General features: G+C 42.1%; 1 protein-coding gene across 1 annotated transcript in view; it reads left to right on the top strand.

Annotated features, from left to right (window-relative positions):
- Positions 1-6,970, top strand: part of LOC123747155 (flap endonuclease 1) — a 134,820-nt gene extending 127,850 nt beyond the window's left edge. Inside the window, exon 8 of the mRNA XM_045729175.2 lies at positions 6,637-6,970. Within this exon, the coding sequence (XP_045585131.1) occupies positions 6,637-6,705 (69 nt within the window). The 3' untranslated portion in view covers positions 6,706-6,970. The remainder of the gene's footprint in view (positions 1-6,636) is intronic.
- Positions 6,971-16,765: the final 9,795 nt, after the last annotated feature.

Genomic DNA, 16,765 nt, shown 5'->3' with positions numbered 1-16,765 from the left:
TATCTTACATACACTGAATAAACCATTATGACATTTTCCTTTCTTCAAATGTGTTCAATATTTATTTTTCATTTGTCTTATAGCAAAAGGTTCGTTCGGTGGTCGGCAGGTAGGCTGCTCCATGTTTCTTACATACAAAAAACGTAAATAATAAAAAAAATGAAGAATTTTGAAAACCAGTACAAATGTCAAAAAGGTTCATTCGGTGGTCTACAGGTCGGCTACTTCATGTTTCTTAAATAAAAAAAAAACGAAAAATAAAAACTGTTGAAACAATTTGAAAAATGGACAAATGCCATAAAGGTTCGTTCAGTGTTTGTCGGGTAGGCTGCTCCATTATTGAGACGTAAGTGACAAATACAAAACAAATGGAACACATTTGAAACAAAGAAAGATTGTCATAATGGAGCAGCCTTCCCGACAAACACTGAACGAACCTTTTGTTATAACGAATATGAAAGACAAGGGCTGCTGGCTGGGTTAGTACTGCGTGAGCAACCATTTGTAGCACACATGCCTCTGGCTCTCAAACACCTGTCCCACACGGTGTTGAAAGACTGCGCTCAATCGGTGCAATTCAGACCCTATTGTTTAAAGAACGAGGGGTCATAACATTGGTGAAGCTAGGCGCAATAAGGGCTTAACACAACGGTCGGATGCCAGTGATGCAGCACCTATGAGGATGATACAGCGAGCGTATCCAGTTGTAGCTCTGAGCCCCACCCTTGCCATCTCCAATTTATATAGATGATACATAGATGAATCGTTTTCTGCGTTCAATGATGATGCATCTGATACAAGTAGCATAGATGAACAGTGTTAGCGGCTTCCATGGTGGTGTTGTTCATTGATATTTTCAAGAATACCTGAATCTCTTCCTGACTGATGGACACTCTTTGAGGCTAGCTGAATCTCTTCCTGACTGATGGACACTCTTTGAGGCTAGCTGAATCTCTTCCTGTGTGGGACCTTACAAAGCGATCTTTTCAAGACTACCTTACAAATTGAGCTTTTCCTATAATCGTTTCAATACTACCTTATGCTTTACAAGCTTGGCTACATACCACTTACAAGTACTAAAGCCAAGGGTGCACACGAGTGCGTTATTTGCAAGCACACAGAACGATGAAACAGGAAACGAAAATCTATCTGTAGCTGGTGCAAGGAGAGCAAAGTCGCGCTGTGTACCATGGACTACTTCGTTGACTATTACACACCTCCAAAGTACTGAGTGTGTAATACTGTGTGTTACTGTGTAAATAGTATGTGAAACTGTACATATTGTAATTTTAGTGAATTTTTACCACGTAATATTGTGACAATAAACATTTATTGTGGACACATTACTGACACATGTATCACAGTTTCATGGAAAATTATGAACATTCTACTGTATACATATTGTAAAGGTCACAAATATGCATCATATACAATAAAAGAAACAAATAAAACCGCATTGGAAATGCATAGAAAAAATATTTGAAAATATATTTGTGGCAACATGCAGTGTTTGAATGGCCTGCGCGACCGTGTCTGGGTGCTTCACACACGGGCGACCAGGCCCTGATGACGTCACAGCGCACCTTGTCCATGCCCTCACACCCAAAGTAAGTGGAATTTGGTAATTATTTTTACATAGACATGTTCAGGGACGGTAATTTATCATTTTGCAAAGAAAAATGATATTTTGGGGAACATTTGATGTCATGCACACTGGGGAATTTCACAATAAACACAGTGCATCACACTGGTTACATGGGGCACACTTGTTTTGTATGACGTCCGTTTCACATGACGAACATGGAACGGATTAAATTCGTTATGCGAGGTACCACTGTATATATATATATATATATATATATATATATATATATATTTTTTTTTTTTTAAACAATATAGGGAAGGGAGTACCACCTCTGGCTGGAAGAAGGGGGACCCATAGCCTCGGAGGAAACCACACATAACGCATTGGAGGGAATGTGGGTCCCCTCCAATACAGTTTCTGTGTGCTTTTCTCCTACCACCCCCTTCCCTTTTTTTTTTTTTTTTTTTATATATATATATATTTTATATATATATATATATATATATATATATATATATATATATATATATATATATATATATATATATATATATATATATATGTCGTACCTAATAGCCAGAACGCACTTCTCAGCCTACTATTCAAGGCCCGATTTGCCTAATAAGCCAAGTTTTCATGAATTAATGTTTTTTCGTCTACCTAACCTACCTAACCTAACCTAACCTAGCTTTTTTTGGCTACCTAACCTAACCTTACCTATAAATATAGGTTAGGTTAGGTTATGTAGGGTTGGTTAGGTTCGGTCATATATCTACGTTAATTTTAACTCCAATAAAAAAAATTGACGTCATACATAGAGATAAGGGTTGCTTTATCATTTCATAAGAAAAAAATTATAGTAAATATATTAATTCAGGAAAACTTGGCTTATTAGGCAAATCGGGCCTTGAATAGTAGGCTGAGAAGTGAGTTCTGGCTATTAGGTACGACATATATATATATATATATATATATATATATATATATATATATATATATATATATATATATATATATATATATATATATATATATATATATATATATATACACACACACATACATACATACATACATACATACATACATACATACATACATACATACATACATACATACATACATACATACACACATATGTGTATTGAATTGCATTTCTCCTTTGTAAACACACATTAATGACACAATTTAAAAAGAAACCTTGAACACTGTTTATGTAGGACAGACGTAAATCTGTGTATTTATGTATTTAGCTTAGCATTTTAAAAGCACTATAATCATCTTCTGTGATTGAGTGTTCAATAAATCACTGAATTATATGTTTAACAGATCTCTAACCCTGTCCATGGAGGACAGAAGAAAATGTATATGATACTCAGTTTTCTGTTGAATAGAACACAAATAGTAACAGTCAACCATATAAAATTGAGTCGAAGTGCAGTTAAAAGCTCTGTACATCAGGGTACAGTCCTTGCACCACTGCTTTTCCTTATTCTCATATCAGATATAGACTCATATACAAGGCACAACTTTGTATCATCCTTTGCAGATGACACAAAAATTAGCACTAAAATTACCTCTGCTGAAGACATTGAAAAACTACTAACAGATAAAGTTTTCGACTAGGCAGCAGAAAATAACATGATGTTTAACAGTGATAAATTCCAGGTACTCAGGTACGGTAAAAATGAGAACCTTAAACATAATACAAGGCACAAAACACAATCAAACCTGCCCTTAGTAGGAAAACAGCATGTCAAGGATTTGGGAATAATGATGTCTGACGACCTAACGTTTAGGGAGCATAACCAAGTAAATATTGAGTCAGCCAGAAAAATGATAGGATAGATTACGAGAACTTTCAAATCCAGGGATCCCATCACAATGGTTGTACAATTCAAATCATTTGTGCAGCCCATCCTGAGTACTGCTCAGTACGAGGGATTACTGAAATAGAGTACAAAGAACATATACAGCATACATAGACATGATAAAGCACCTAAATTATTGGGATGGTCTCAAAGCTCTCCAAATGTATTCGCTAGAAAGGAGACGAGAGAGATATCAAATAACATACACGTGGAAAATACTGGAGGGCCAAGTACCAAATCTACACAGTAAAGTAACAACTTACTGAGTGAACAATATGGAAGAAAATGCAGAATACAACGAGTGAAGAGCAGGGGTGCCATCACAATCACAATTTAAGCACAATCAAAGAACACTGTATAAACATCAGGGGTCCATAGTTGTTCAACATTCTCCCAGTGAGTATAAGAAATATTGCCGGAACAACTGTGGACCTCTTCAAGAGAAAATTGGATAGTTTTCTTTAACCCTTGTGTTGCTAAGGGCTATTTGGCCATTGTCACCCACAGGTGCATAACAACAACAAAAAAATTCTTCTAAACCTGTTAATTTGTGTTCCCTTATCACAGAAAGAATAATAAAAAAATCGTAAGTGGCATATTTTGCCCACTACAGGGCGGGGAAGTCTGTCAAAAAGAGGCTCCGACTCAGCACGTGTCGTCGGGAGGCGGTCTGTTCAGCCCCAGCTGTCAGGCAGGAGTGGCCACAAAGAGATAATTACCTAATTATTTCAATGTCTCTGATTGATTGTTTTTCGTTTTTTTGCTGTATATTATTCAATAGTGTGTAGTGTGATATATAATAAAATGTGTGAATCATCGTTGTACTCAAAATTATGGTATGCATATTATTGATTCAATTATTGTGTTCATAAAACAATAAACAAATACTTTGTTGGTTATTACACTATATACACAGGTTATATATACGTATCTGCATGTTTTGTTCACCATAACGAACCACTAAATTGATATTGCAAGTCAAAAAACAGCGAGGTGTGGCCACCACATCTGCCAGTCAGCCTCTCACTGCCATCTACCTGGAGGTTACCTTGAGGTGCTTCCGGGGCTTAGCGTCCCCGCGGCCCGGTCGTCGACCAGGCCTCCTGGTTGCTGGACTGATCAACCAGGCTGTTGGACGCGGCTGCTCGCAGCCTGACGTATGAGTCACAGCCTGGGTGATCAGGTATCCTTTGGAGGTGCTTATCCAGTTCTCTCTTGAACACTGTGAGGGGTTTGCCAGTTATGTCCCTTTTGTGTAACGGAAGCGTGTTGAACAGTCTCGTGCCTCTGATGATGATAGAGTTCTCTCTCAGAGTACTCTCACTCTCTCTCTCTCTCTCTCTCTCTCTCTCTCTCTCTCAGAGTGGCTCTCTCAAAGCCACTCCCTCAATGACTCCTCACTCGCCCACATCCTCCTCCCACCATACTGTTCTTGCTTTTATTCACTACATACAGACATTATATATAAGTATCTATATGTTCTGTTCACCATAATTGTTCATCTAAGATGGTATAGTGCCCAAAGAACATAGTGGCCACCCCTACCCAGCATGATAAATAATGCAGATGTTGCCACCTCCCTCACAAAAATGGCTTCTCCCCCACACTTCTTTTGCTGTTATCACACCATATATACACATTATATATAAGTATCTACATTTGTGATCACCATAACGAACCACTAAGTATTTATGCTGAGTGGCAGTGGCAGCCAGTGGCAGTCTGCCACTGGCTGTCACTCCCTCCCTTCCTCCCTCACCTCACCTGACTCGCCATCCTTCTCCTCCCACCATACTGTTTTTGCTTTTATTCACTATATTCAGACGTTATATATAAGTATCTGCATGTTTTGTTCACCATAGCGAACAACTAAGCTGGTATAGTGAGTCCAGACAGTAAAAGGTGGTCACACACAGTCAGCAGACAATACTACCTCCCTCCCCACCAAGATTAATCCTCCCACTACAGTGCTAATTATCACAACAATCCTGCTATTATCAGAATCCTGGTTATTTTTATCACAATCAGTGGTCTTCTGTAATAATATCAAAGCTAAATAATAGCATGAACATGTATATTATGGCATTTTTAGGCGATGCTGTGGTCACAAGCTGAACAGCAGTGCTGTGAGCTCATGCTGCTTGCGTCAGGCTTGGTGGCTCACTCAATATTGAGGCCCTCACACTTCGGAATTTGGCCCACGATTTAAAAAAAAAATGGCGTCTATTTACAAGAGCCCTGATGAAGGTGAGGTGAACCCTGTGTATTGTGGGCCGTTTAAATCTTGCGTATTACTTCAACACATCATATGACGTGATGCGCAATTTATAGCAAGTTACTCAACACATCATGTGATGTGTTGTGCAGTTTAAGGTTAAGGAGTGCAGGACATACCACCTGTGGTGGATATGTGGACCTGCGGGCCACACCAAGCAACAGCCTGGTGGACCAAGCTCTCACAAGTCAAGCCTGGCCTCGGGCAGGGCTTGGGGAGTAGAAGAACTCCCAAAACCCCATCAAGCTGGGCAGCCAACCCCACATCCTTTGAGCAAAAAAGGGTAGGGAGACTTGACTGGAGATTAATCTTTTTCTATTCCTTCCTACAAGAGCATAATTAGTCTAGTATCTGGGGCTCTCGGCTGACCATTGTTTTTGTATCCAAGACCCACACCAATCCATTTGTCTTGGTAAGGTAAGGTGTTCTAACCAAATTTGATATTGTGTTATCATAAATCAGCAGACATTTTCTTAAATTAATGGTGTAAATAAAGTGATAGTACGCGAAGAACAAAATCACTGGCTAGCAAAGCCGGCTTGTGACCGAGTGTTCAGTTCAACCATCCGTAGATGTAGGGCAGAAGTTAGACTTAACATACATGAACTAGCAGGAAAACCCACTCTAATGTTTCTAGAATGCCTCTGAAACACCACATGAGCCTCTCTGCATATTTTTTTCGTCTACTCTAATTCTTTATTACTTTCATGAACCTTTTTATGGCCTATGTTTAAAGTTTTTGTTATTTATTTTTCTTCATGATTATCAGAAATATATCTTTCAATATGAATTGATAATGATATTTCTGGGAGGACTCTCCCTCTGTGGCTTTAAGGAACAAATGAGCTACCAAGAGGGACCCACCAGAAAGAGGATTTTCATTACATTAATGCTGGCTTTTTCAGTCAAATGAGAAACCAGGATCTGCAAAGAAGTCGAAATCACGTGGTGGCAGTTTCAAGAGGGGCCGATAAGCTCTTGGACGTTACCTTGCTGAAGAGAGAAGAGCAGTTATGTGTCGATGAAAGAGGTTATAAAGTATAATACTGGTTTGGTGGTACTTTTAAGTTAAGTACAACTCTGCAATTGAAATTTTCATTAACTGTTAATCATTAACCGTTCGATTATAGCACTTACACAAGTTGACATTAATAGGCCTATCTTGTTGGTAGGCTTGATATACAGCTTGTGGGCCCTTCTTCATTAACAGCGAACATTAGTAAATAAACATAAATATTGTATTTGTTTTTTCTTATCTTCAGTAAGTTATTTTATCTATGGGCTCCCTAATCTTGAGGTTAGATGCAGAATCTCTCGGATATTTAAAACTTGTAATTGTTCACAAGTCTGTTTTTTTCCCATTGGACAGGACAGTAAGCCTGTTAGGCTTATTGAGGCAGCCAGAACCTTCTCCAGGATGCAACCCACAACAGGTGTCTAACTCCAGGGGTTAGTACCTGAGTTAGTACCTAATAACTACCTACTTATTGACTTATAAATGACTTATTAACAGGTTTATGGAAATGAGCCAAACATCAGAATGCACTTACTGCCAGAATTGGATTAAGATTCCATTCACCTGGACTCTAGGAGACTAGGAGAAATAGAGCCCAAGCAAATGGAATGGTTATTTCCATGAAAGTGTGGCTGACAATTTATTTGATTAAGGCGTTCAAGATTTGACAGCATATTCCCTAATAACACAAGCTAGTACCTGCTATTTTTCTTTCATCTATAGCCAGAATATGCATAAATAAAAATGTAAAAAAACTAATCAAGTAAGATGAGTAGATATTATTAGGATGAAGTAGTAAATAAATGGAAAAATGTACTCTGTCCTCATTATCACTTAGAATATCCTGTAGAAAAGGGGGGAAAGAAGTTCTTGACCATTTGGCCAGCTTACAAGGAAACATATCCAAAATGCACACACAAAGGATTTAAATGACAGTGAGATATGGATACTAGAATTCTGTCTTTTCAGATGTGATAGAAAATATAGTCTACAGGCTAGGGTAAGCTGTAGGTCTCGACCAGGAGACCTGGTTGAAGACTGTGCCACAGGGATGCTGGTCGAAGATTGGACCGCGGGGATGCTAAGCCCCGAAATCGTTTAAAGGTAAGGTAACCTCAAGGTATCTCAAGGTAAGCCTGTGCATTAAGGACACACTCATCTGCACAGAGCTGCTAAACATTGCAAATGATATGTGTAAGGTTCGATAATCAAAATAGAAATTCTAAATGTGGGGATTGTCCTGGTATATAAATCACCAGATGCAAATCCTCAGCAGTTTAAAGACCAACATACAAAAATACAATACTGCTTAGTAAGCCTCACAAACTCTGCCTCAAACATCATCGTTCTTGATGACTTCAACTTACGGCACCTAGGTGGAAAGATGTGGCAAACACAGCTAAACCGTGAGAGAATTCCAGGAAGTAGACTTGGTGAACAGTCGCAAATAAATGACCTCTTGTAGATGTGTAACATTTTCCTTAACCCTCGTGTTGCTCAGGGCTAATTTAATTATCATTTGTCACCCACAGGCGCATACCAAAAAAAAAAATTATTTTTTCTTCTAAACCTGTTAATTTGTGTTCTCTGATCATGGGAAAAATAATTAAAAAATCGTAAGTGGCATATAGTGCTCGCTATAGGGTGGGGAAGTCTGGCAAAAAACAGGCGCTGACTCAGCGTGCGTCCCAGACGGTCTGTTGCTCGCCAGCTGTCAGGCAGGAGTGGCCACAAAGAGATAATTACCTAATTATTTCAATGTCTCTGAATGATTTTTTGTAGTTTTTTTGCTGTAATATTATTCAATAGTGTGTAGTGTGATATATTTATATAATAAAATGTGTGATTCATCGCTATACACAAAATTATGGTGTGCATATTGTTGATTCAATTATTATGTTCATTAAGCAGTGAACAGATACTTAGTCGGTTATTACACTATATACACACAGGTTATATATAAGTATCTGCATGTTTTGTTCACCATAACCAACCACTAAGTTGGTATTATGAGTCAAAAAGCAATGAGGAGTGACCGCCACACTCCAGCCAGCCACTCGCTGCCACTCACTCCCTCAACACCTCACTCGCCCACATTCTCCTCCCACCATACTGTTTTTGCTTTTATTCACTATATACAGACATTATATATAAGTATCTACATTCGTGTTCACCATAACGAACCACTAAGTTGGCATGCTGAGTGGCAGTGGCAGCCAGTGGCAGTCCGCCACTGGCTGCTACTTCCTCCCTCCCTCAACTCACCTAACTCACCTAACTCACCCACATTCTCCTCCCCACAATACTGTCTTTGCTTTTATTCATTATATACAGACGTTATATATAAGTATCTACATGTTTTGTTCACCACAACTGTACAACTAAGTTGATATAGTTAGTTCAGGCACTAAGAGACGTCGCTACACACAGTCAGGTGGCGGCTGCTTCCCTCACACATTCAAGGTCAGATGCACTAAAATTTCACCCCCCAACAATACTGTTTGTGGTGTTATTACCCTATATACAGACGTTATATATAAGTATCTACATGTTTGTTCACCATAACTGTTCAACTAAGCCGGTATAATGCCCAAAGAGCATAGTGGCCACCCCTACAAACATGACAAATCATGCAGATGTTGCCACACCCATCACCAAAATAGCTTCTCCCCCATACTCCTTTTGCTGTTATTGCACTGTATATACATGTTATATATAAGTATCTACATTCGTGTTCACCATAACGAACCACTAAGTTGGTATGCTGAGTGGCAGTTTTTTTGTTTTTATTATTATTATTATTATTATTATTATTATTATTTTTATTATTATTATTATTATTATTATTATTATTATTATTATTATTATTATTATTATTATTATTTTCTACCACAGACGTGGCCACACATTTACAATGCTAACCAGCATATATACATTTTCTTCTGTCCTCCATGGACAGGGTTAGAGAAGTGTTAAACATATAGTTCAAGGGTTTATTGAACACTCAACCACAGAAGGTGATTCGGTGCTTTTAAAATGCTAAGCTAACCTACATACGTAAATACATAGATACACAGATTTACGTATGCCCTACATAAAGTGTTAGATGTGTCTTTTACATAGTGTCATTAATGTACATTCACAAAGATGAAATGTAATTCTGATCAGCTTCCATATATACTTTATACCCATACATATACATACACACACACATATACATACATATATACACACACACATGCATTCACATACATTTGTCTCATTTACTCTGACAGGGTGAGGTACCTGATAAAGAAACTAGTGTGCAATTAAGCACTTAATCACTGAAGGTGATGAAGGTGCTTTTACGAGCTTAGGTTATATAGTTACATCATATACAGTATATACATTGTATGATTGATATATTACATGGTCAATCTTGGATACAAGTCCAATATATCATCAAGTGTTCCAGTACTCATATAGTAACTACAGAGTTCAGCATACCTTAGCTTAGGAGGGCGAAAGTCAGTCAGTATGGGACATTCTACAATATAATGTTCAAGAGAGTGCATGTTTTCTCTTTCACAAAGTTGACACATTGTGTACTCGACATTTGGGTTTTGAGAAAGCTGCCAGATACGTCTATATCCCAGGCGTATTCTGGGCATTAAAATCTCCCATGTATATTGTCCCATGATTGTCTAGATCTGAGAACAATGTTACATTGAGTTTCTGGCTTCTGGCATATACGTTGAGGAATGAAAAGTGGCCTGCTGTAGTTTGTACATGAAAGTGATGGTACTGTGTGTGTACATTGTGTGACGTGCTCACAAGAATGTGCGGTAAATCACTTCTGACGTATGTAATAGGCCTGTGGCGTTACTGTTATTATAGGATGCATGGCAGCCAGTAGCAGCCCGCCACAGGCTGCCACTCCCTCCCTCCCTCACCTCACCTGATTCGCCACCATTCTCCTACCATCATACTGTTTTTGCTTTTATATACAGATGTTATATATAAGTATCTACATGTTTTGTTTACCATAGCGAACAACTAAGCTGGTATAGTGAGTCCAGACAGTAAAAGGTGGTCACACACAGTCAGCAGACAATACTACCTCCCTCCCCACCAAGATTACTCCTCCCACTACAGTGCTAATTATCACAACAATCCTGCTATTATCAGAATCCTGGTCATTTTTATCACAGTCAGGGGTCTTCTGTAATAATTTCAAAGCTAAATAATAGCATGAACATGTATATTATGGCATTTTTAGGCAATGCTGTGGTCGCAAGCTGAACAGCAGTGCTGTGAGCTCATGCTGCGTGCGTCAGGCTAGGTAGCTCACTCAATAGTGAGGCCCCTCACACCCAGGAATTTGGCCCACGATTTTTCTTAAAAATGGCATCTATTTACAAGAGCCCTGATGGTGTGGTGAACCCTGTGTATCCGCGAGCCATGTAAATCTTGCATAGTACTCCAATACATCATATGATGTGTTGCGCAACTTAAGGGTTAAACCAGCAAATATCAGAACCAACTAGAAAAGAAAGCACCCTAGTTCTTATTTTTGCAATGATGAACTGATTAGGGACCTAATCAGAAGTTCACCCTAAATGAAGTTCAGACATGCATGGGGGCAATAGACATGTACCTGCTTGACGGGGTTCTGGGAGTTGTTCTACTTCCCAAGCCTGCCCTGAAGCCAGGCTTGACTTGTGGCCCCCCTCCTCCCTATCTGGCTCGTTGTCATCATCAGGGGGGTTTGGTGGGCGGCTGCTGGAGTGTGATGCTCCATGGGTCAGTCCTCTGTCCTTTTCAGGCCTTATGCTCCTGCTGCTGTCTACCAATTTTGCCAGATGTCTTTTCCTTTTCCTTGTGTTTCATTTCCTCCCCTACCCTCTTCTCCTTTCTAATTGTCATTTCCCGTCGACCTTTTGCCAGTCTTGATTATTCTTTTGGACTTCTTCTGTTTTGATTCCCAGGTGTTTAGGGAGGCATACTCTCTCACCCGTGGAACTGTGGTACCCAACGTCGCGAGCGAGGGGACGGTTTTATTGTCAATCCTCCTTTCGTCACTGATCCCGATCTCAACGGACTGACGGTTCTTAAGGTGGCAATTGTGGGGCATATACTCACGACGCCCCCTTGGGGGGGCCCCCGGCAAGATCGGCAACATGTCTCTTGTTGGGTGTCCTATCCTCTAATTGTGGCTCCGTGATGGATGTTGGGGCACCTTTGTGAATTTCGTCTTTCCTCTCGTTTCGTCATTCGTCTTTCCTCTCGTTTTTATGTTGGCTACTGTTCCTCTTGTATGTTCTCGGGCTCGTGGGGTGAGCGACCAAGCCCCTGAGTCAGACTGTGTTTGAAGACCGGGTTCTGTAGCCCCCTCTACATTGGGTCCTGGCCTTGCTCTTCCTTTGACCCTCCTGACTACTCCCCTCGGCTCCCTTGCCTCCTCTGTGGTTGAGTCGAGCCACAAGCCCCCAGTGGTGACCACTTCGTTCCCTGGCACGGCTCAGTCTCTCGTTGTGACTACTTCACCTTTTAATCTCTCTTTCAACGCCGTCCTCGCCATGGCCTCACTCACACGATCCCTTCCTGTACTGAAGTGTACCAAGCCTTGTTTGGTCCCGCTTTGTGGGCCAAATACTTTGTTCTCATCCCTCTGGATTCTACACCTGACGATTTCTCCCTCCATAGGCACCTTGTCGATTCAGTAGATGCCTCTTGTTAATTTAAACCCCACCCATCTCGGTACTCTTGTTGTTGCTGCTGCTCCTCCGGATGCAGCCACCCGCTTGGTCGCCTTATCCTGCATTGGCGAGACCCTTGTTCGAGTCTCCAAGAACACTCGGTTAAATGCCAGTGTTGGCACTATTCTCCTCCCTCACCATGTTGCGACCGGTGTTAGGAATCTAAGAGACTGCCACAAAGATATCAAGCATATCCTTGAAGCCCAGGGCCATTCTGTCCTCCAGGTGGACACGTTTATTCGTTCCCCTTGTGATCATTGGCATCAGCCCTTCGGGTTGTGAAAATTACCTTTGATGGTAGGACCCTTCTGCCCTCTGTCATTCTTGCTGGTGTCAGGTGCTCCGTTCAGGAGTACATTCCCTCCCCTCAGCTCTGTAATTATTGCTGGAAATTTGGGCATACATTCCCTCCCCTCAGCTCTGTAATTATTGCTGGAAATTTGGGCATCCATTCCCTCCCCTCAGCTCTGTAATTATTGCTGGAAATTTGGGCGTGGTGCCCTCCGATGCTCCAGTACTGTCTCTCTCTCTGTCCCTTGTGTGGGGACGAAGGTCACTCCAAGTTGGAATGCACTTCTCGCCAGGCTCGCTGCCTCAATTGTGGTGAGGCCCCCCTACCTTCTCCCGCGCATGTATCCACTACAAGCTTGAGGCAGCCGTTCTCAACTTGAAGCACCGGGAACGTTTGTCTTTTCCTGAGGCGAGATGCCAAGTTTGCCGTCTCCCACCTTACGCTGGCTTCTCTTATGCTCACGTGTTGCGCTCTTCCTCTCCTCGTCCTTCCCACCTTCCTCAGTCTCACAACCGTTTCCAGGCTTTAGGCTCAGACATGTCCACTGCTTCCTCCCCAGTTCCTTTACGTTCTGTCCCGAAGAGTCCCCCCTCATAGTTCTCTATCTGGGGTTCCCCTTCTTTCTACCCAGTCTGTCATGTCTCCTGTGTCTTCTTTCTCATCTCCCTCTGATTCTCCTTCCTATCCTTCTCCTTTGTCTCTTAGCTCTCCACGCCGCCAGTCTGTGCGGGCTGATGTCCATCACTCTCCTAGCGATCATCGTGTTGTTCGCTCTCGTTCTTCTTCTCCTGTTGAGATGCTTGAGTCTGTTGCCAAGTACGTTGTTGTTGGGACGCCTGTCTCTTTGAGTCAGAAGCGTAAGCCTGGCTCATCTCCTTCCTCCTCCCCGGTGGGTAAGAGGCTTTGCTTTCTTCCTGGCCCCCCCCTTCCCCCTCCACCTCTGACTGTAACGGGGGTGGGGGAAATAGCTCTATCTTGTCCATTATTCCACCCCCCAGTTAACTAACGAGGCTGGGGGAAACAGTTCTTTCTAGTCTGTTATCCCGTCCCCAGTTAGCTAACTATTCTAGAGCGCCTCCAGAGTCCCTAAGGCAACCTTTCTCGTTCAACACCTTGTAACCTAGGTATTTGACTACCTAGGTGCTAAGACTACAAGGCGCCGTAACTTGACCAGCTACCCGAAGCTCTAGAGAGAACTCTAGAATACATTTCACTGCCACAAACGTATAAGAGGAAACGAAAGGAAAGAAATGAATAGTGAAGTAATTAGTGAGGGTTTGGGGTGCGAGGTAGGGAGGTGGGAGGAGCGAGGAGGGTCATTAGTTGAAAGTGAGAGTTTAGAGAGAGAGGTGGAGGGAGAGGTGTAGATAGGTAGAAGTAGAAGAGTAGATAGTAGACGACGAAATGCTGCCACCATCCATTCTAGACCATTACATACAAGACAAGGAATGGAACTTGTCTGTATCACAATATTCACAAAAGATGTTATCAAGGTCATTATTAGTATGTCCCATCTTTATCATGTACTCATTAAATCATGAAACCAGTACTCACAGAGGCTTTCTCACCTCAACTCAACTCTCTAGGGAACAAAGACAATTTAAATAATAAATTCATATATTTCACATACTTGATATATTATGATATTTCATATCATAATTTAAGCAATGTTCAAGATATATATATGTAAAGTGAGTCATCCTCCAAGAATCTGAGAACACTACAACTGACTGCCCCTGATCATCACACAACACTTGTATAACACGACCAAGTCACCTTAATGTTCAACTCACCAAGTGTCTGCCTATAGCTGGATAGAGGGGGGGGGGGAGTCTGCCGCTGCCCGGCAGCGCCACCCCCGTCTGACCGACAGCCTGTCTCGGCTGTTGTCCTCCTGCTCTGCTGCCTGGTCTTCTGTCTCGTTAATCCTCTCAAATCGATAGTTCTCCGAGTATATATTGGGGAACCTAGTAGCTAACTCCGCCCACAAGTAGATAGCCTCCGGCTCTCTACCAAGCCACTCCTTAAACGTCGGCATGTTCGAAGGCTACCAGGCTCCAATTATAAGATTAGTAGAAGTAAGGTGAAATTCGCATGATCTGACCTCAGGTCACTTGAGGTCATTAACTCTTAGAGATGTGAAACTCCGGCCGACAACTTGACGCCTTCTCAAATCCCTGTCTGTGACTCATGTACTCTATGTATGTATTAAATAAAACTAAACCAAACACTTTTACAGTGTTACATGACTCTATCGCTCCATCCCCTTCCGTTTCGGTGGTAGAGTCCCCCTGTACCTGCTATGGAGGTTTCCTTTGCTCCTGCTTCCCTCTCAGTTGCTGCCCTTGCTGAGATGTGCTCAGCAAGTTTTCTGAGCTTTTTTTTCTGCTCCTCCTCCTCTGGAGGAGATTTCTGGTCTGGTTTCTGCTCCTCCTCCTCCTCCTGTCCTTGACCCTCAGTTGTCTCCTCCTCCTCCAGACCCTGCTCATCCGTCTCTGGTCTCTCCTCCCGCTCCCATCCCTCCATCCTTACTCAGTTTACCCATGCCCCCTAACCCTGACTTCGCTCACCCTGATCCTGATCCTGTGCTTCTTTGACGTTGTGTTCCTTTTTAACCTTTGTTTCTTCACTGTTCTCTGTTGCTGTCCTTTCTATTTTTGTCGATGTCTATTCTTCAATGGAATATTCGTGGTTATTACGCCAATTTCCATGAACTCCAACTTCTGATTTCACAGTTTTCGCCCTTTGGTATCTGTCTCTAGGAGCCAATGCTTGGTGCTCGTCGTGGTCACTTCCGTGGCTGTTTCTTTCTCCCCCCCACCCTCTCAGGTTTTGCTGGGGCCCATAACTTCTGCTCTCTTGATTCGTTCTGATGTTACCTTCATCCCCCTGCTTTTTCCGTCGCCTCTCCAATGTTCTGCTGCATGTGTCTTTGTGCATAAACGGTACACGGTTTGTTCCATTTATCTGCCCCCAAATGTCCTGCTTTCTCTTCTCGATCTTAAATACCTACTGGACTCCTTGTTGGAGCTTGTGCTCCTGCTGGGTGATTTCAATTGTCAACATACCCTCTGGGGGGGAAGTTCTGAAAAACACCCGGGGTCGCCTTCTTGAACCGTTCATCCTCTCTTCTTCCCCTGTCTCTTCTGAATTCTGGTGAGCCCACTCATTGGGACTCTCAGACTCGCACCCTTTCCTGTCTTGATCTTTCTCTCTGCTCGTCGTCTCTTTACTTGGATTTCACGTGGCGGGTTCTTGATGACCTCCATGGCAGTGACCATTTCCCCATCCTTGTTACCTTTTTCTCTTTTCACCCTCCCCTCTCCTTCCCTAGGTGGCAGTTAGCCAAGGCAGACTGGAACCTATTTACCCTCCGTGCTGCTCTCTCCGACCTTTCCAGTCTGCCTCTCCATCGCGCCCTCCTTCATTTTCGTGACACGTGCTTGGGTTAAACTCTTAACAGCCATTTGTTCGACCATTCCTGCAGCTTGTCCAGGTCTTCTTGAAGCCTCAAGCTGTCCTCTGTCTTAATCCTTCTCATAATTTTGGCATCGTTAGCAAACATTGAGAGGAATGAGTCTATACCCTCTGGGAGATCATTTACGTATTTCAGAAACAGGATAGGTCCAAGCACAGAGCCCTGTGGGACTCCACTAGTGACTTCACGCCATTCTGAGGTCTCTCCCCCTCACTGTAACTCTCTGCTTCCTATTGCTTAGGTACTCCCTTATCCACTGGAGCGCCCTACCAGTTACTCCTGCCTGTTTCTCCAGCTTATGCATCAACCTTTTATGGGGTACTGTGTCAAAGGCTTTCCGACAGTCCAAAAAAATGCAGTCCGCCCATCCTTCTCTTTCTTGCTTAATCTTTGTCACCTGATTGTAGAATTCTATCAAGCCTGTAAGGGAAGATTTACCCTCCCTGAACCCATGTTGATGGGTTGTCACGAAGTCTCTTCTCTCCAGATGTGTTACTAGGTTTTTTCTCAC

The sequence above is a fragment of the Procambarus clarkii genome, chromosome 77, assembly GCF_040958095.1.
Source record: "Procambarus clarkii isolate CNS0578487 chromosome 77, FALCON_Pclarkii_2.0, whole genome shotgun sequence".
In the NCBI taxonomy this organism is placed as follows: domain Eukaryota; kingdom Metazoa; phylum Arthropoda; class Malacostraca; order Decapoda; family Cambaridae; genus Procambarus; species Procambarus clarkii.
The sequence above is the reverse complement of the archived record's forward strand: the minus strand, read 5'-3'. Positions and strand labels throughout refer to the sequence as shown.